The following is a 21326-nucleotide window of genomic DNA, read 5'->3' on the forward strand; positions in this document are numbered from 1 at the left end:
ACACTGAACACTTTAAGTGCTCCAAATCACTACAGTTTGTCTTTGTGAAACAAAATCTCCTTCTAACACTCACCTACTTCCAACACCCGCCAATCACTTCTGAGATGGAGTTCTTGATACTTTTCTTTGTTACAGTTCAAACTCAATTGCTAAGACTTATCTGGGTTAGTTTAATCAAGTATAAAAACTAAAGGCTAGAAACGCACCTGATCCCCTGCTTCATTGTTACTGATGGAAATCTCCTCTACTCAAACTCCTACTCATTAGTATATGAAACAAACATAACAATATTTTAACAGTGACTTTGGAGTCAGGGAACAGAAAAATCTCCAAGTGAGCCGTCGTTGTACACTGGCATTCTTTGGAATCCAGCCTGGGGACCATTCTTGAGGATACTGGCTTTGAGACCGGCTAGATTCTTGCGGCCATTTGTCCAAGGGTAGCAATGTTTGTGCGACATTTTTAGCCAATACACATATCTTGAAAACCACCCATTTTGCCCATGAAAAATGATTTTTTTCCATTATATTAATTCACAAATCATCTGGTGTGCATCTGAGACAAAGACAGTGCCAGTCTGCTACCTTAGTGATAGTTTTCTCTGGAGTGTGGGTTTTTGATAAAACGCCAACTAAATATCCTTAGAGGGGCTATCTCTGATCATAGTAATTGACCAGCGCAGAGTTTGGTTAGGAACTCATTAACATGTGCATACATATCATCTGCCTACACTGACAGACTTTAATGTAAATTACAAACAATGTAACAAGTTCCCATTATGCTGGGCTTCTCATTCTTCAAAGAATGCTTCTCTTTTAACTGCCAATCAAATGTATCCTAGAAACCTTCAGAAGCTGCCAAAAAGCCTGGGATAGTCTCTCCTCTCCAATTATTCTATGTGTGGAGAGAACTAGTGAAAGTTACACTCTCAGTTACTGGCTTACCACTAAAAACAAAAATCAAAGGTCTAAAATAGATACCCAAAAGGAGATCCTTCACCAAATAAGGTCTTTTGAGACGTTTTTTAATGGTAAAACTTACAACTTGCATTTTTTGGGGGAGGGGGGTGACGGGTAGCACAGCATAGATATAAAAATAACAGAAACATTTTACTTTGACCACTATGTTCTCTGGAGGAGGACTGCACCCCTCCCAGTTTCTCTCCAGTCTGAGCTGCCGGATGCATGAGAACTCGCAAAGAACGTTCTCTTTTGTGGGGAGAGCTCAGCATCTACCCAACGGACCCAGCAACAACTGCTATCTCTGGAAAAACAAAACCTCCACTATTACCCGTCCGACTCTGTGAGGCTCAGAAGGGACACACCATCCCAAGTCCCCATACTGAAGTCTCATCTAAGCGGTAGGTTTTACTCTCCCAGAAGGTTATATTCTTCTTGGACACTGGGCAGTTTCTTAGTGAAGCCAATTTTATTTCAAGCAGAAACGCAGAATGCATCAACCCCAGATACTGGAGACATTAAGGAAGGCCAATGTCATATCTGCATGAGGGTGGCAGTGGGGGCTAGCGGAAAGAACGTCGCCTGCTGGCGGACAGACTCTGCCACTTTCCTGCTGTGTGGCCTTGAGGCTCTCCAAACCACTCTGAAGCTCAGTTTTCTCACCTTTATAATGGGATGACAATACCTACCCTTGCAACTTTGCTGTGATGATTAGAGATAATTTATCCTCCAAGTTGCCTAGTAAAGAGCCTGACATATAAATAAGAACCTTTGGGATCACTGTGCTGCAAGTCAAATGGCCATTTCCAGACCTGCTGAGACAGCTGGCGCACCCTGCTGAGGAAGGAGTGAGCTTGGAGTTAGCTCGGCCCCTAGGTGCCCCCTAAAGCTTGCCTGGGCTCCACTGGTTCCTGGATTCTTGCTAGTACAAACTAAAAAATGTCACTCGCCATCTGGTTCTATATGAACGAAGTCACTAGCCACTGCAGGGGCTGACTTTCAACACACCCTGAAAGGAGTTCAGGGCAGAGATCAGGAATGAGGCTTTCTGTGCTCGGGGAAAATCTGGTAGAACAGGCCTTTGGATAGATATTTTCGGGAGAAAATTTTATGAACTCAATTCCTTGCATCTTCTCATACCTAGAAAAAGCACTAAAATCATGAATGGAAACATCTGCTCCTTGTGGCTAGCAGCAACCTTCAACCGAGATGTGTGCCTGACTGCAGGTACCCCTTCACCAAAATCACATAGATACTGACCTCTCCCCTGCTACCTCTTCGGATCAGTTCCTCACAGCTGAGAGGCTGTCTCCCAGGCTATAGTCCTCATTAAGTCCCAAATAAAACTGAATTCACAGCTCTCACGTTGTCCGTTTTTTTGTTTTTCGGTCGACACTAGAATCCCCAGTGAAGGGAACCACCCCCAAAGGACACCAGATTGTAGAATCATAGACCCACAAAATATGAGTCCTAGAAAGGTGAAAGGGACCAAGTACTCAACCTCTTAATTTATAAGCCAAGGGAATGCGACACAACTAGTTATGGGCAGAGTCAGAGTTACGTGACATAATGAGATATGAAAAAACACTCTGTCAACTTTAAAGCCACGTACAAAGGAGAGATATTATGCCAACGGTCTTGGTATTCCATACGAGCCAGTCTGTCCTCAAGCACTATTGGAGTGTTCCAGATATCCGTAAGTCAGGAGAACGACGGGGCTCCCTGTAATATTTAAAATTTTCAAGCACAGTGGCTAGAAAATCCCTCAAAAAATGGTAGTCATCCTTGTCAGCAGAGCTCCTTGTCACCCTAGGAGGTGTCATTACTGCTGAGAGAACCCCACACCTCCCACCAGCAGATCACCGTGTGCTGTGTGAAAGGCTCATTCCCGCTGGGCAGGGGTGCTCTGCACTGCCCGTCCATGTTCACTCCCAGTGTTTTCAGGAAAACGTAATTACTCACTTGGAGTATGACCCAGTGTCCTCCTCGGGAAGCTTTCTCCAGGGCCATTTCTGCCACCATCTCCTGACCTTGTCCTAAAGACACATTGTGGAGTTTTCCCGAGTCAGTTGTAAACCCAAGTCTTTCGCCTGTGGGAGGACACAACATGGCGAGAGGAAAAGTGAACCAAGGAGAGGTGAGAAGAGTCTGAAATCCTGCGGTCCGATGTTCATCTGTGGTCACTGCCGCCAACTTCCAGGTCACTTTCCTGAAGAAGCCAAACTAAATCTCTGTCGTTTCAACAAGCGTCATTTCATGCTCTCAACAGCTGCCTCCTCACAAGCATTAGCAAAACCTATGGGAATCAGTTCCTCTGGTTTTGTGGTAATAAAGCTTTTGACATTTTGATAGATGGCAAGCATTGTTACCCAGCTTTACAAACTCTTGCAGGAGTAGCAAAGCATTGCCCTCATAAAAAGGAGCAACATGGGGTAGATATCACATCATTTTTTGACCGGATTGGCTCATTGGGTAAATGCAGGAGCCCCTCACCTTGTGAAGCTGTGCTTGAATCCAGCAGTCAGGTCACAGCTCTATTAACCTGGAATTCTCCGTGCAGGTCGCGGGGGATAGTAATCCAAAGCACAAAGCGACAGTGCCTTTCACACTCCAATAGGCTTGCTCTAATGACCATTATTTAGTCACAGGGGGCACAAGATTACAAGAGCACAGGGAAAATTGCCCTCTGGCCCTCATCTAGTCAAAAGGTGGAGAACAGTACAAAAGAAACTTGCATTATGCCAACCGGAGGAATGTTCCATTTAAACATTTCTCCAGACTACAGGGTTATTAACCTTACATTTTCCATACACTCAATCTCCAACAAATGAGAAAGAAAAGAAAAAAGCAACTAAGATGACTACGAGCTGAAAAGAAGGCTGCGTTGGAGACGGGTGAGAGGCAGGGCTGGGTGGCCAGCCTCCCGGCCACTCACCAAGGATCTCTAGGTCTTTAAGGGCATCTACCCCTGGGGAGAGGATGAAGAATACTGGGGTGGCTGGGCTGCTTTCTTCAAATGCTTTAACTAAGTCCAATCTGGTTCTCTCCACATACTTCGTACCCAGTTTTTCCTCCACGAAATTCCTGTAAAAAGAATAATGCCAAAGACAGGATCAGCGCTCCTGACCTTGAAAAGTGTCACAGCTTGAATCAGCTTAAACCACAGGCACGGGAAGGAAGCAAACTATGTTTATTACATGAGATGTTTTGTAAGAATGACAATATGAATCCACACTAGATTTATGCAGTTGGGTCCGTGAAATCCCTCTCTGCTTTAGAAGCTCTGAAAATCAGAAGCCTACCTTCCATTTTGGGGGTGTACCGAGACTCTCCTCGGAGAACCATCCAAAGCCTGCATATGGCTTTGTATCCCCCAAATCCCCTGCCAGGGCCCCCGTTACTTATTAACAGTTCATTAGATTTGCCACAGTGCAATTTTCCAGCCTGCTGGGCTTCTCATGAATATACAAATGCTTTTTGGGGTGTTTCTAACACAGGGAAGCTCAAATAAGCGGGGATTATTTGCCAGCAGCATCAGATTTAGCAGAAAGTAAGGACTACTAAACAGAATTAACTTGTAAAGTAGGGTGTGGCGGGGGCTTCTGCAAAGGGAAAATTGGCTAAACAGACAAAGCCAAGGAAGAAAACCTGAGGCAAGTGAATACTGCTGACAAAAAAGCAGCTCGCTAGGGAAGGAACCTGGGAACCCTTTGACCGTTGAATTCAAATTAGAATTAAGCACCGTATTACCAGTTAGGAGCCAAAAGGGCAAAGGAAAGGGACACTTAAACCAAGATGTAGGCAGGCATTTCTGCTTTTAAATCCCGTTGGTTGTAAAGTTATAGGACTATGAGTGAATCCACAAAAGGCATTCATTTTTTGTTTGATGTGCAAAATCTCTGGAGCCAAAGGGCCGCTCTAAATATAAACAATGGGAATCACACTTGGGTAATGCATGTTCCTGGCCTCTGAACTCTGCCAGCCCTCTTCCTAGAATATTTCCATAGGTTCCCTGTTTCCCCTATTGATTTCAGAAGTAAGCTTTTCAGGAAGAATACGTTCAGTCTGCCGACAGACTAGCGCACTGTTCAATGTCAGCAGGTTTGAACAAAAGTAGTGATTGCAGTATAAATATTTCTGCAGAATCACTTTTCATGAACATGAACCATAAACGCGTCCACCAGATACTTCTAGTCCTTAAGACAAAGTTTCCTCTAGGTTAACTTGCATTTCCCAAAGTGCTAACTGCGCCCACCTGAGAGCATGTGTCATTCTGTCAGGGCGCACTGCTCTCAAAATAATCAGCTTCTGTATTAAACTTTTCTTCTTCCACTCTTGTGGTAACTTTTCCTTTTCTGGACACTCGGATTCTGCCCACTTCCTCCACTGCTTCGCTGATCCTTCCACATCTCGGTCTAGGCCTTGGAACTCTTCCATGAGGGCTACTGCCTGTAATACAGTAGGGGAACAGATGGGAATGGGGTGTAGAATAGCACAGAGTTTGACAGAAAGATGAATGTATCAAACCCTGTGTAAGTAACTTGTGCTGGATAGTGTTTGTTTCCTCTCTAGATTTACTCTGTACCCTTTCCTGCCCTGCAAAGAGGGTGATTGCTAAGGATGGCTTGAACAAAGTTCCCTGGTTCTCTGGCCTGGTTGGGTTTGACCAATAGGGTTGGGTTTGACCAATAGGAACCACTGGCAAAAGGGTTGGAGAAGAGAGGCGAGGTTATTTCTTCCCCAGCTCTTTCCTGTGGTGACATAGTTTGGCAGTGGCTATGTTTCTTTACAGAATGCCACAGGTTCCAAAGGTAGGCTCTCTCCCATAACTTCATTTCTCAGTAGTTTCAGTAACTGCCCCTTTTCCACCTTTTTCCATCCCCATCCCTGGTTTGTCCCCTCATCTTTATTCCCGTATTATAAAAATATACTCTTTGTTCAACTTTTCTTAAAAATCACACTTTCATGTGCCATTTGTTTTCTGCCGAGAGCCTGACTGATACACTACTGAACTTGAACTTGTAATTCTAAAGTAATAATCTAATTAAAAATGCTATTAAAATAAAACCTAGGGGACTTCCCTGGTGGTCCAGCGGTAAAGAATCCGCCTTCCGATGCAGGGGACGCGGGTTCAACCCCTGGTCGGGGAACTAAGATCCTACATACCACGGGGCAACTGAGCCTGCTTACCGCAAACTACAGAGCCCACGTGTCCTGGTGCCCGTGCGCCACAACTTGAGAAGAGAAAACCCGCACGCCACAACTAGAGAGAAGCCCGTGCGCTGCAGCGAAGAGCCCACGCAGACAAACAAACCAATATTTAAAAAAATCTAAACGCACTATAAAAATAAGGAATAACATAGTTATTTTTAATACATAGAAATGTTTCTGCTTTAGAAAAAAAGAGTAGGGTGAAACTTAGCCTATGATGAGCATCTCTGAGGAATTCCAGAGCCTCAGAGAATAAACTTTTAATAATAGGATCTTCTAACAGAAAAATGGAAAAAGGATTGATGACTGGGGTTGAAGAATACTACCACTTTTTCCTCTACAGCATTCTGCTCTGCTTAAACATTTTACAATTATAGTAAATTACTATATTGCTGTATAAATTAACAAAACTATTTTGAAAAAGCAGAGAAATATTATAAAAAAGAAAACAAAATAAAGAAACTAGATACAGGTCAACTGAAAAAAGATTATTCATTGGGTTGACCAAAAAGTGCCTTTGTTTCTTAAGTAAAAATAAAGGACACATTTTTCATTTTCACCAAGAACTTTATTGAACAACGTATTCACCCTTTTGTTCTATTACCTTCTGCCATTTTTTAGGCAACTTCATAATTCCATCTTCCCAAAACTCTTACCTTTTTGAACAAAGAACTGTTCCAGGTGCCTTTTACAGTCTTCCAGGGAACGGAAAATTTTTCCGTTAAGAGAGTTTTGTAAAGATGGAAATCCGAAGGTGCAATGTCTGGTGAATACGGCTGACGAATCAGAACTTCCCAGCCAAGCTGTAACAGTTTTTGCCTGGTCATCAGAGAAACATGCGGTCTTGCGTTGTCCTGATGGAAGATTATGCGTTTCCTGTTGACTAATGCTGGATGCTTTTCATCGAGTGCTGCTTTCAGTTGGTCTAATTGGGAGCAGTACCTGTTGGAATTAATCGTTTGGTATTCTGGAAGGAGCACGTAATAGAGGACGCTCCCTTCCAATCCCACCATATACACAACATCACCTTCTTTGGATGAAGGAAGACCGGCCTTTGGTATGGTTGGTGGTGGCTCATTTCACTTGCCCCACGATCTCTTCCGTTCCACATTACTGTACAGTATCCACTTTTCATCACCCGTCACAATTTGTTTTAAAAACGGAACATTTTCCTTACGTTTAAGTCGAGAATCGCTTGGGGAAATATGGTCAAGAAGGGTTTTTTTGCTTAACTTATGTAGAACCCAAACATTAAAGCAATGAACATAACCAAACTGGTGCAAATGATTTTCAACGCTTGATCTGGGTATTTTGAGTATGTCGGCTATCTCCCACATGGTACAATGTTGATTGTCCTCAATTAATGTCTCAATTTGATCGCTATCAACTTCAAATGGTCTACCCGACTGTGGAGCATCGTCCAGCGAGAAATCTCCAGCATGCAACTTTGCAAACCACTTTTGACACGTTCGATCAGTCACAGCACCTTCTCCATACACTGCACAAATCTCTTTTTTCATTTCGGTTGCATTTTTACCTTTCTTGAAATAATAAAGCATAATATGCTGAAAATGTTGCTTTCTTTCTTCCAACTTTAATATTAAAATGGCTACACAAAAATTCACCAATTTTGAATAATTAATTAACTTCTTTTTGGCTTTGTTGGGTCTTCATTGCTGCACACAGGCTTTCTTTAGTTGTGGCGAGCAGGAGCTACTCTTTGTTGCGGTGCACGGGCTTCTCATGGCGGTGGCTTCTCTTGTTGCAGAGCACAGGCTCTAGGCACGTGGGATTCAGTAGTTGTGGCGCACAGGCTCAGCAGTCGTGGCTCATGGGCTCTAGAGCACAGGCTCAGTAGTTGTGGCACACGGGCTTAGTTGCTCTCCGGCATGTGGGATCTTCCCGGACCAGGGCTTGAACCCATGTCCCCTGCACCAGCAGGCGGATTCTCAACCACTGCGCTACCAGGGAAGCCCCAGATTCACCAATTCTGATAAGTCTTTTTTTAATTAATTAGTTAATTAATTAATTTATTTTTCGCTGCGTTGGGTCTTCGTTGCTGCGCGCAGGCTTTCTCTAGTTGCGGTGAGCGGGAGCTACTCCTTGTTACGGTGCGCGGGCTTCTCATTGCGGTGGCTTCTCTTGTTGCAGAGCGCGAGCTCTAGGCACGCAGACTACAGTAGTCGTGGCTCACGGGCTCTACAGCGCAGGCCCAGTAGTTGTGGCGCACGGACTGAGTAGCTCCGAGGCATGTGGGATCTTCCAGGACCAGGGCTCGAACCGGTGTCTCCTGCACTGGCAGGCGGATTCTTAACCACTGCGCCACCAGGGAAACCCGATAAATCTTCTTTTTAAAATGCACGCTGATATGACAGCTGTCACATACAATCTAACAAAATGGTTTTGAATCAAGTTAAAGACAACTAAGTGCTACCAGAGCCATTTACGGAAAAAAACGAATGAACCTTTTGGCCAACCCAATATATTCCTCGACTTTAACCAAAGGTCCTATACTTTATACATATTTATTAACAACTTTCCCAACCATAAATAGGTCACAAGTTCCTTTACTTCCAAATAAGAAAAGGGAAACTAGTAGATGTTTGTGGAAATGTAAATTGGTTCAGCCACTGTGGAAAAGAGTATGGGAAATTCTTCAAAAAATTAAAGATAGCATATATCTACAACGGAAATGGTGTATATCACCTGTATTTTTTAAACTACATTTCTACATCTTAGAGAACAGAGATTTGAAACAAGATTTAGCAATTGAAAAATCATGTTCCTAACATACCTTAATAGCGCTCCATGACTGATGAGTTAGGAAGTCAACAGGACTCATGTAAGCGTATTCAACTGTGAACCGAAGCAGCAAATCCAATTCAAGAGGATCTATCTCTTTCTTTCTCAGCAAAATCTTGAGAGTACACAAAATTGAAAAGGTCATTTGGCTTGCATCAAAATCAAGGACGCAGTCACCACTTAACAGATATGATTGAACAGACAGAAGTAAGCCTTCTGAGAATTCCTATAGATATATATCTGTTCTGTAGTTGAAATAAGGAATCTTAGATTATGCTCGTGATCTCAAAATCTTGATTGGAAATCGAATAGCAAATAATTACGAAGCCTGGTTTATTTCAATTTTAATACCCGTGCCTATTAGCAGCATATTTGAAATATGCTTTCATATTTAGCCTTCTACTGTTAGATCAAACTTGTCTTGAAGCTTGTTATACAAATTGAGAAAGCCTCAGATGACAATGGATTGAATTACTAAACAAAAGGTAAAACTAGTATTGTAAGTTAGTCCTGGTATAGAAATTATATCCAATAAACTGCAAGATGTATAAAAGATTTTTCTTATATGGGAGATTATGCTGAGAAAAACTGGAAATTGTTGTTTTACAGATACAACTAAGCAAACACATCACGAACTGAAACTTTAGACATTCTGGTTACAGAATTGTTAAGGAGTCCATAAAACACTTGACTGGAGGGCACAAATGACATATTTCTAATTTCCTCATAAAAACTGTAACACCTTATAAAATTAAGCAGGTAAAATGTTTGAGGTTTGTGCTACTTAAAAATTCTAGATATTTTCCAAATGCATTATGGGTGGTAACGTGTATCAAAATATCTTACTGGATAATTTTTCTTAATTCAGTTTGATTTATTTCAACACACAAGAAATTGTCCAAATATATATGAAGCTTTGATTTATGTAGACTGTCAGTATTTCAGATAGATTATAATTTATCTAGATATTCTAAGAAGAAGTTTTAAATAGATGTGCACGCATGTGTATGCATGTCATGTTTTATCATCCCTGGTCCATTACTGTTCATGAACAATATGTATAAACACAAAAATTTCAGCAAAACCCACAAACAATCTGATTAAAAAATGGGCAGAGGAACTGAATAGGCATTCTACCAAAGAAGGCATACGAACGGCTGACAGATAACATAAAAAAGTGCTCAACATCACGAATCATCAGGGAAATGAAAATCAAAACCACATGAGATATCACCTCACACCTGTTAGGATGGCTACTAGCAAAAAGACAAGAGATGACAAATGCTGGTGAGGATGTGTACACTGTTGGTGGGAATGTAAATTGGTGCGGCTACTATGGAAAATTGTACGGAGGTTCCTCAAAAAATTAAAACTACAACTATTCCAGAATCCAGCAGTTCTACTTCTGGGTGTATATTCATAGGAAATGAAATCACTATCTCAAAAAGATATCTGTACTATGTTCACTGCAGCATTATTTACAATAGCCAAGTCATAAAAACAACCTAAGTGTCCATATATGGATGAATGGATGAAGAAAATGTGGTATATATATGTGTGTGTATGCGTGTGTGTGTATAATGTGTATATATGTACACACATATATACAATGGAATATTATTCAGCCATAAAAAGAAGGAGATCCTGTCATTTGCAACAGTAAGGATGGACCTTTAGGGCATTATGCTAAGGAAAAAAGTCACACAGAGAAAGATAAACACTGTATGATCTCACTTTTATGTGAAATCTTAAAAAACAGAATCACAGATACAGAGAATCAACTGGTGGTTGTCAGAGGTGGGTGCTGAGGGGTGTAGAAATGGATGAAGCTAGTCAAAAGGTATAAACTTTCAGTTATAAGTCCTGGGATGTCATGTACAGCACGGTTACTATAGTTAACATTATTGTACTGTATAGAAAGTTGCTAAAAGAGTAGTAGATCTTAAAAGTTCTCATCATGGAAAAAAAAATGTAACTATGTATGGTGACGAATGTTAACTACACTTATTGGGTAATCATTTCATAACATATACATATATAAGATCATTACACTGAACACATAACACGTCATGTGTCAACTATATCTCAATAAAATTGGGAGAAAACTGAAAAGAAAAATTTTGTTTTGTAATGCATTACTCCTGTTTATCACATACATTATAAAATGATTACACCCATATATTACTTTTTTAACCCAAAGGAATCTATTAATACCAAAAGTATTGAAAGAAGTGCTAATTTATCCCTATTAACAGCAGGTATTTTATTTTATTTCATTTTATTTATTTTTTTAACATCTTTATTGGCGTATAATTGCTTTACAATGGTGTGTTAGTTTCTGCTGTATAACAAACTGCATCAGCTATATGCATACATATAGCCCAATATCCCCTCCCTCTTTCGTCTCCCTCCCACCCTCCCTACCCCACCCTTCTAGGTAGTCACAAGGCACCGAGCTGATCTCCCTGAACAGTGGGTATTTTAAAATGCCTTCTTTGAGCAAGGCACTTGGGAGGACACAAAAGAAATGACATCTTTCATCACAATTTGAACTGACAGAAAAAGATATACAGTAAATGAACTAATAAAAGGACCACATTCTTATTTCATCGAGGAATGTGGTCCTCAATGTTTCTTTCTCATCATGGGCACTTTTATTTAAACAGAATCTATTGCAGAAGTCCACATCAAAAAGAGTAAAAAGGGTAGTAGGTCTCACTGAAGTTAGGAGTGTGAAATGTGGAGCTCCCTTCACCCATTCACTGTTTTTTAAAGGGGCTCTGAAAATCTCCTAGGGGCACTCAGATCTGGAAAGCTGAGCTTGAGATTCTCTCCAAGGAACTCCCCGGCAGTACCTGGGAGGTCTGTACAGGACCTGGGAAGGTGAGGCCAATGTCTTCATTGACCTGTTTTTCAGGATGACAGCTGATGTGGCTGCCCAAAGTGCAAACCCACCCAAGCCAATGCACCCTGACCTACTAGCAGTTTGTCATATGCCCAAGCTCCCTCTGCGAAACGGAAACTCTCCTCATGCTGCGAAGAGCTTCCAAAACAACTTCACTTCAGCAGCAGTACATAATAAACAGAGATGCGGGACTTTGGTTCTGGGGCTGCTTTTGAGTGACTGATTTCCTTACCTGAAAAGCCATCTGGGACAGAAAGGTGAGTCTGTCCTTCTCAAACAGCGCCCGGCTGGTATAGAGGAAGACGGCGTGGGTGATGCTCTCGGTCAGGACTGAGATGCGTCCCGGCGTGTCCTCCACCTTGTCAGCCTGCTCGATGGCTCTGTGGAACAGCATGTTGAAAGCCTGGGGAATACAAGTGACCGTTAAAGGATGACAACTGGTGGCTGGATGTCTAGCTAGTCTCAGGCACACAGGCTACAGTTTATCTATGGGGAGAGAGAACAGGACGGGTTTTACAAGGATTCTATGAGCTCTTAGAACAGCTTCCGGCACATGGTAAGTGCTCATTCAAAGTTTGCTGCCATTATTATTATTTGTAACATTATTTCATAAAATCTACCCACATTTCCTCCCTGACCAATTGAATTGCACTGGCCTCTCTTCTTCTACCCATGCGCTTTTAAAAAATTTTTATTTTTAATTGTGGTAAAATACCCAAAGTGTAAATTTACTGTCTTAATAGTTTTCAGTGTACCGTTAAGTAGTATTAAGTATTTTCACACTGTGGTATAACCAATCTCCAAAATGTTTTCTTCGTGAACAACTGAAACACTGTTAAACAACAACTCATTTAAAAAACTCATTTAATTATAACTCCCTATTCCCTCTCTCCCCAGCCCTTGGCAATCACTGTTCTACATTCTGTTTCTATAAGTTTGACTGCTCTAGATACCTAATATAGTGGAATTATATAGTATTTGTCTTATTGTGACAGGCTTGTTTCACTCAATATAATGTCTTCAACGTTAATCGATGCTGTAGCATGTGTCAGAATTTAGCCTTCCGTTTTAAGGCTAAATAATATTCCACTGTGTGTATGTACAACATTTTAATTTATCTGTTCATCCAGTGACGGACATTTGGTTTGCTTCCACCTTTTGTCTGTCGTGAATAATGCTATGAACATGGGTGTACAAGTAGCTCTTTGAGACCATATTTCGTTTGTTTTGGGTATATGTCCAGAAGTGGCGTTGCTGAATCATGTGGCAATTTTTTTTAAAGAACTGTCATATTGTTTTCCAAAGTAATTGCACCATTTTACAATCCTACCAACAGTTCAAAAGGGTTCCAATTTCTCCAGATAGTTGCCAACACTTGGTATTTTCTTCCTTTTTCTTTTTTTTTTAATCTTGTAGCTATCTTAATAGTTGTGAAATGGTATCTCATTGCGATTCTGATTTGCATTTTCCTTAAGATTAGTGATGTTGAACATCTTTTCAAATGCTTATTGGTCATTTGTATGTCTTCTTTGGAAAAATGTCTATTCAAGTTCTTTGCCCATCTTTTAACAGGTTAGTTTTTTGTTTCTATTATTCCACCCATGTACTTTTGTGATCCCCTTTGATTATCTTGTCCTTTTTAAAATCACTCAATATTTCTTTCTTACTCCATTGTATGCCTTGGTAACAAGGGGGCTGAATAGATTTTTACATATATCTACATATATTTAAATACATAGGTAAATATATCTAAATATCTATATCTATAAATAGATATAACATAAAATATTACATTTTTTGACTGGTGGACAGGGGCCAAAGACCACAGACTGCTTGGCCTTGAATTATGTATATTTGACTGAAAGTAAAACCCTACAATGACAGACATGTAGTAAATATTGGTAAGAAGGTATTAACAAAGTACTCATTTAATATTTACATTTTTAAATCAATTTTTAATTTACACACAATAAAATGCACCGTTAGGGACACAGCTCGAGTTTTGACAAATGTATATACTTCCGTAAAAATCACTGCAATCAAAATGTAGAAACGATCTATTCATGTCACCCCCCGCCGGAAGTTCTCATGTGCCTCGTTGCAATCCGTTCCCACCACGATACCTACCCCTGCCCACTGCTGAATGTTTCTGTCAAACCAGATTCATTTTAGCATCATCTAAGTATGTACTTGTAGTACTTTGTTTTTGAGTGCACATACGTTTTCATTTCCTTTGGGTAAATACTTAGAGTAAAAATTTTAGGATCATTTTGTAAGTGTATGTATAGCATTATGAGAAATAAACAAATTGTTTTCCAAAATGGTTTTAACACTTTGCATCCCCACCAGCAACATGCAAGAGTTGCAGTACCACATCGGTGCTAACACTTGTTACTGACAGTCTTGTAAAATTTTAGCCATTTTAGCCATTACCGGGTATACGGTAATACGTCATTCTGCTTTTACTTTGCATTTCTCTGATGTCTGCTGAGCATCTTAAAAATGTGCTTGTGGGCAATACTTATGTCTTAGTATACATGCACAAACCTTTCTATTTTTTTAATTGCGTTGTCTTACTATTGAGTTTTCTATTCTGATATAAGTTCTTTGTTAAACATGTGTATTGGAAATAACTTACTGGTCTATGGCTTGTCTTTTCATTTTCTTCGTGTCTTCTCAAGACGATAAATTTTTAATTTGATAAGGTGCAATTTGTCAATTTTTTTCTTTCTCTGGTATCCTAAGAATAAATCTTTGCCTAACCCAAAGCCCAAACATTTTCTTCTATTGTTCTCCTAGAAATTTTATAGTTTAGCTTATTCATTTTGAGCTCACTTTGTATATAGAGTAATGTAGTGGCTGAGGTTCGTTTTATTCCAAGTGGATATCCAGTCGTCCCAGCACCACTTGTTGTAAACACTATCCCCTCCTCATTGAATTGTCTTGGCATTCACTGCAAAAAATCAGTTGACCATACATTTGTGGGTCTGCTGCTGGACTGTCTATTCTGTGCCATTGATCAGTGTACTTTCCTTTAGGCCAATCAGTGTAATAAGTCTCGAAATCATGTACTGTAAGTCTTCCACATTTGTTCTTCTTTTTCATTATTTAGTTATTTTTAAATACTCTGCATTTCTACACAAATTTTAGAATCAGTTTGCCAATTTCTACAAAAAAAGCCTTCTTGGATTTTAAGACTGAATTAAAACTATAGATTAATTTGGAGAGAACTGAAATCTTAATAATATTGACTGCTCCAAGCCATAAACATGGTCTCTCTCACCATTTAGTTAGACCTCCTTTAATTTTCTTAACAATGTTTTGTAGCTTTTAGTATGCAGATTTGTATTTGTTTGGTTAAAATCATCCCTAAGAGTTCCAAGATTCTGGAAGCTATTGTAAACACAGTATTGAGGTATTACTTTTATTTTTCAGTTGTTTGTTCCTCATATATAGAAATACAATGAATTTCGTATATTGACTTTTTATCCTGCCATCTTGCTAAAAACTCACTTCAGCTTTTTTGTAGATTTCTTATGATTTTCTACACACCTGGTCAGGTCATCTGTGAAAAAAAAAGACCGTTTTTCTTCTTCTTTTAAAATTTCTGTGTCTTTTGTTGTATTACTTCACTGGCTATAACCTCCAGTGCAGTACTGAATAGACGTGTTAAGAAAAGATATCATCGTTTTGTTCCTGATCTTAGGGGAAAGCATTCAATTTTTCAACATGAAGTATAATGTTAGCCGAAAATTTTTACAGATGCCCTTTATCACACAGAGAAGTTACCATCTATTCCCAGTTTGCTCAGTTTCTTTTTTGTCTCCTTTAACCAGGTGTTGAAATTTGTCAAGTTCTTTGTCTGCATCCATTGAAATTATTATATGATTTTTCTCTTTTTTATTCTATTAATATGAAGAATTCCATTGTGTGGTTTTTTCATGTTTAACCAACTTGCATTCCTGGCATAAATCCCACGTGAGCCTAATAGATTATGCTGGCGGGGGCTGCTCTGTAGTTTTCTTTCCTTGTAATACCTTAGCCTAGTTTTGGTAGTTGAGTAGTCCTGGGCGGTTTTATTTTTCTCCTTCTACCCTGCAGCTGTTCTAAAATCCAATCCCACTGTGCTTCTCAGAATTTCTGCACGTGTTTCACATTACTAGACACTTGCTAGTTATTCGTGACTCTTCCTCTTTATTTTTGCCCAAATCCAATCCATCTCCAAGGGCTGATTATTCTAGCTTCAAACCATAAGTCTATTCACTTCTGAGTCTTCTGCCATCATGGCAGTCATCTGCTTACAGCCTTTCAAAGGCTTCTTTTTGCCCACACGCTATAATCCAAACTCCCCAGCATAGACCTCATGTGATCTAGACCCTCCTACCTCTCAGGACTCATGTCTTGCCATCTTCTCCCTCTCTCATTACCCTCCAGCCACATAGATTCATTCACCTGGAATCTCGAGAACTCTTTCCCATCTCACACATCCTTTCTTTCTCCAAACACTCTTTACACGGCCAAATCCTATGTAACCTTTAGGAATCATCTATAATCTCACTTCCTCTGAGGCCTTCCCTGAGCCCCCAGTAAAACAGCCCCTCCATCCCTACTGTTCTCTCGCATTGTATTTGTCACTTTTATACACACACACAACTACACATCTCCACTCATATCTGTGTTTTCCAAACTGTACACTCAGTAACCAGCACAGCACCCGGCACTATCATTGATCTCAATAGCTATTTGTTTAAAAACTGAATGACAGAATGAATGAATACTGCCCAGAGGCAGAATGGTACAAAGTAAAGAGCGTGGGCTTTGGAATCAGCCTTGGGTTCAAATCCTGCCTCTTACAGTTATGAAATGTGAATTCTTTGGCAATTTATTTAAAATCAGAACATGTTCGTTTTTTAAATAGGGATATCATAATATACTTTAATGAGATGTTTCAGGCATAAGAATGCACCAAAGTATGAAAGTGCCTTGCATGTAACAGTGGCTCAATCAATAGTTATTCTCACTTTTTATCCCTCTATACCAAAATAAAATGCAAAATCTTTTTATGAAACATGTACACTTTCATAAGGAAAGTAGAGGAGCCTCCAGCAGAATTCCCTTATATATATTAAACTCCTTAAGACTCTGCGTAAGAACAAAAACTATGTACTGTGATGTTGCATAGTTTATCTCAAAGCCTTATTGAAAATTAGAAATGAAAGTTACTGAGAAAAGTGAGGATTTTTTCTTTGTCTTGTTTTTTTTTTGCTAGCTAGGTCCTGGAGACTCCTTACTGTATGCACTGATTGCTTAAAAATAAATTTTAAACTTCCAGAAACAAGTTGAACTCCTCAAGTGTAAATTTTTTCTTAGTCTAGTCATCATTACCTTCAGAGAGAATTGATAGATGGGGTTGATTTTTCTGAGGTCATTAATAACAAAATAAAGCAGAGATGCTCTTGTTGCCACGGGTCTGTAACACTGTCGGGCCTCGTTGATTTTTCTTTCATTTTCTTTAGCTTCAATCACCTACGGTGGGATCAGACAACATAAGTAACTTACTCGTCATATTGTCTATGTGATGGAAGGGACATATCTGAAACGAGAAATTAGTAGTATTAAAATGGATAACATGTATGGCATCTCTGTGCTTGGGCTTTTCTAAGATCATAAAATTCATATTTTAAAATAATCTTTTTATAAGCTGAGTTTTAAGTGAGAATGGACATAACTCTAGCTGGGTTAATGATTACAGAGTAAACAAACCTGACTGTTTTTGGTTCTACAGAATTTATTCTGAGTAATGTCACCTTCCTGCCTCCCCTCTCTCTTTCGGGGGTTAATAACCCAGCTATATCACCTCCCAGGGATAGCTCTGGAAAGTCTGCTGGGTCAATTCAATGCCAATAACTTTATTAGTCAACAAGGTATACAAAAGCAGCCAAGGTCAGTAAAATATCCAACAGCCGTGCTTACTAAAAAGCCTTTATAGAAAGACTCGTGACTGTCTACTTCTGACTTTGCACCAGATCATCCATATGCTCATATAGTTCCATTTAGTTTATCTTTGTATTAGCCTCTGGGTACATTCAGAGTGATAATTAAACACACACACCATCATCAACTAACATATTCATTTTTATTCAAGACACAAATCTCTTCTGTCTAGGATTACTGCTGGTCCTACGGCTTTATAAGACACAGTATTTGTCCAACCTTTTTTTTTTTTTTTTCCTGCGGTACATGGCTCTCTCACTGCTGTGGCCCCTCCCGCCGTGGAGCACAGGCTCTGGACGCACATGCCCAGCGGCCATGGCTTACGGGCCCAGCCGCTCCGCGGCATGTGGGATCTTCCCGGACCGGGGCACGAACCCGTGTCCCCTGCATCGGCAGGCGGACTCCCAACCACTGCGCCACCAGGGAAGCCCATGTCCAACCTTTTTTTTATAGACTTGATTCATCATACTTGTATGTAAAAGAAAATAAAGAAAATGTAGAGGAGAGAGGGAAGTCCCAAAATGGCAATATATTAGGAAGATAGGAAGAGACATTTTAAGAGACAGTGAGAAGTTAACTTCAAAGCTAAGACCTAATTTACTTAATTGCTCTAATCTTTACCATTTAGCAGCCACCTAGAATTCACTTACTTAAAAGGATAGAGTAACCTGGGATTCCATTTCCTCGCTTAAACTAAGACAAATATATTGGATGTGTGGTGACACAGCCTTGGCTGGGTAATTAATAGATTACAGTAATGAGGATACTCCAGAAAGCAAATGAGGGTTCCTCTCATTTTGAAACATCAGCATTTTAAGGGCTAGGGGCCATTTGTGAACATCCAAAGTGCATGCAGAAGGCACACTGGAACACATGTTGGACATTCAGCAGGAAGTCGACTAAATGAACATTTTTTTCTAGCTTTTAGGAAATGTCACTTTCCCGGGGGAATAATGCATTTGAGAGCAGCAGGAGATCACCCCTGGCTCAGTCTCCCAGCACTGAAGGCCTGTAAACAAAACTGCAACTCTAAGTATTTCTCTAAAATGTACAATAGACCAGGAAGCCTGTGGTGAGACTGTAGGATGTCGGTTTCCCAAAGGAGGCTAAGCCTTTTAAGATTTTAGACTACATAAGCCAGCAGGGCCCAATTTTCTTCAAAAATTTAGTCACTCAGGAAAAAAATAATAGCCTGACAGAGTCTAATCTGAAAGATTGGATCTTTGCTGCGTTAGGAGAAGCACAAATTCAACCACCTCTATCTCCATTCAGAACCCCACACAGTCCACTTTTTAAGGGCAGTTTATGAAAAGACCTGAATTCCACAAAGTGTCAGTACTCTTAGAGAACGGCCAAGTTGGATTACATTTTCACCCTGAGCACTTCATTCAAATAGAGCATTAAACCCCGCCAGGCAGCCTTTGCCTTTTCCTACCTTGCACTCTATCTCTGCCGCGGTGGCCTTTGCTCTCTCCAGGCTCTCCACCAGTTTGGTGTCATCTAGAAAGCTCCCCTCTGCCTCAGAGAGACGCAGAAGGAGGTCGTCCTCCAGATACTTCAGCTCTATCTTAAAGTCATTTTGGTGCTTTGTCAAAACCAACTAAGGCAAACCAAGCAAAATGTGAGAAAGGTGATAAAATTCATGTTTTTAAGCAGAGTTTCCTTAATCATCAATTTCATGGAATCATATATGATGAAACACATGTAGCATTAAAATTGTACTAATCAAAAACTTTTTTAATTCTTTAAAAAAACATTCAGAAGGCGTGGTGAGAGCTGGTTGCACTCCAGGGTCCAGAGCATGACCATATATCATTCATTTAACCTACAGGAAGAAACTTCGGGTTTCTGCTTCACATTGAAAGACAGAAAAGTCATTATTTCCATCCTCACACAGGAAAAAAGCTAAACGTAACAGCCCTTACTTACCCATCAGAGGACTGAGGTCACGGGGCAACTGCTACCCTGAAAACTACAGAGGTGGGTGGATCCAGACAATCACAGGTTCTCAGAAACATTTAAGTAGTAATCAGCTAATTCCTGGAGGCAGAGCTTGAGAGTTAAAAACTCCCGGGGGCCCAGGCAATCACTTGGGGAGAGGAAGCCTGGGGAACAGTCCTCTATAACCTGGGCAGAGAGAAAGAGAGCCCTCTCTACCCTGATCAGAGGAAGAGATAGCTCTCTACCCTGGGCAGACGGAAGGAGATCCCTCTCTTCCTTCTAACCTTCCAGGGCACGTACCTGCTTCTCTAGCCCTGCTTTCCATGACTAGTCCGCGTCTTTGCCTGCCCTAGTCACCTGCATCAAACAAGACCTACAACTAGCCCATCTCCTGTGGCACAATCCTAACTACTTATCAGAAGTACCCTTGAGCTGCTCCTTGACTGTTCAGATACACCCTCAGTTTTCTCAATTAGACTGAAAGATCCTGGAGGGCAGGCAGCCCATCTTACACTCCTGTGTCTGGCACTCTCATCTGTGCCCTGAATAAGTGTTGGGGGAATGATTTCACAATTTTTACCTTAAGTTTCTCCAAATCTGGCCTTTCAATACTGACAACCGCTGCCAGCAGCTGGGCTTCCAGACCATCTTCTGTGACCGTGAAATTGAGGAGGGTTGTCTGAGCTTGCAATTCTGGCTTATAGTGAGGATTTGCCAGTTTTGTGTGAAGGATAAGACGAAAGCTGTGGTTAAATTCACACTCTTTATCTCCAATCTTGATGTACCTAAAGGGGGCATAACAAAGACAGTCAGGAGGCTCTCATGCACCGTAACTGATACGAAGGTGTCACTCCCTTCCTGTATTCTAGTAATGTATATAGGCCATAAAACCAGGTGATTTATGATTCTTCATCTACTCTCTGTTTCCCTAAAGTGTAAGAGGAGGAATAGAAGTGATCCACGAAACCTCTATATGATTAAGTTTCCTTACGTGGAAAACAGTGATAATAGTAGTACTCAGCTTATAGTGTCCCTGTAACAGTTAAACACAATAAATCATATAAAGAATCTATAACAACAAATACTAGCTTTATTTACTATATTATGCTTTCTGTGATTAATCTTAAACATTGTTATTATTTAAGGATAAACTGAAATGAGCATGTATGCATTTATGTGTGTATATACATATATACGTGTGTATATACATACACACGTAAAATTTATGTACATGAAAAATACACATAGACTTGTCCTTAAATATGCTTAATTTAAGCCACTTAAAATGAGGCAGAAGTGATTCTTTTTCCTAAGCCCCTGTCATGTGACTATGAGTAATGGTAACAAAAACAATTTTTCAATAAAAATAAAAAACATACAAATTCCTTGGGCACTTTACCCAGTTTTAATACTTTTGGCACTGGCTCAGAAGCAAAGTTTAGGAAGCCTGTTGTGTGGGATGCATGGACAGCATTCTTGCAAGCTCCGTCTCACACAGGGGTGGGCTCTCAGCG

At 40.3% G+C, this 21326-nt stretch overlaps 1 protein-coding gene across 1 annotated transcript in view; it reads right to left on the reverse strand.

Moving 5' to 3' along the window:
* The window catches only part of DNAH11 (dynein axonemal heavy chain 11), a 315873-nt gene that overhangs the window by 25637 nt on the left and 268910 nt on the right, over positions 1–21326 (reverse strand). Inside the window, 8 exon segments of the mRNA XM_065883652.1 lie at positions 2922–3049; positions 3895–4043; positions 5215–5408; positions 8965–9087; positions 12110–12280; positions 17263–17403; positions 19307–19471; positions 20393–20597. Of these exon segments, the coding sequence (XP_065739724.1) occupies positions 2922–3049; positions 3895–4043; positions 5215–5408; positions 8965–9087; positions 12110–12280; positions 17263–17403; positions 19307–19471; positions 20393–20597 (1276 nt within the window).

The sequence above is a fragment of the Phocoena phocoena genome, chromosome 9, assembly GCF_963924675.1.
Source record: "Phocoena phocoena chromosome 9, mPhoPho1.1, whole genome shotgun sequence".
Classification (NCBI taxonomy): Eukaryota; Metazoa; Chordata; class Mammalia; order Artiodactyla; family Phocoenidae; genus Phocoena; species Phocoena phocoena.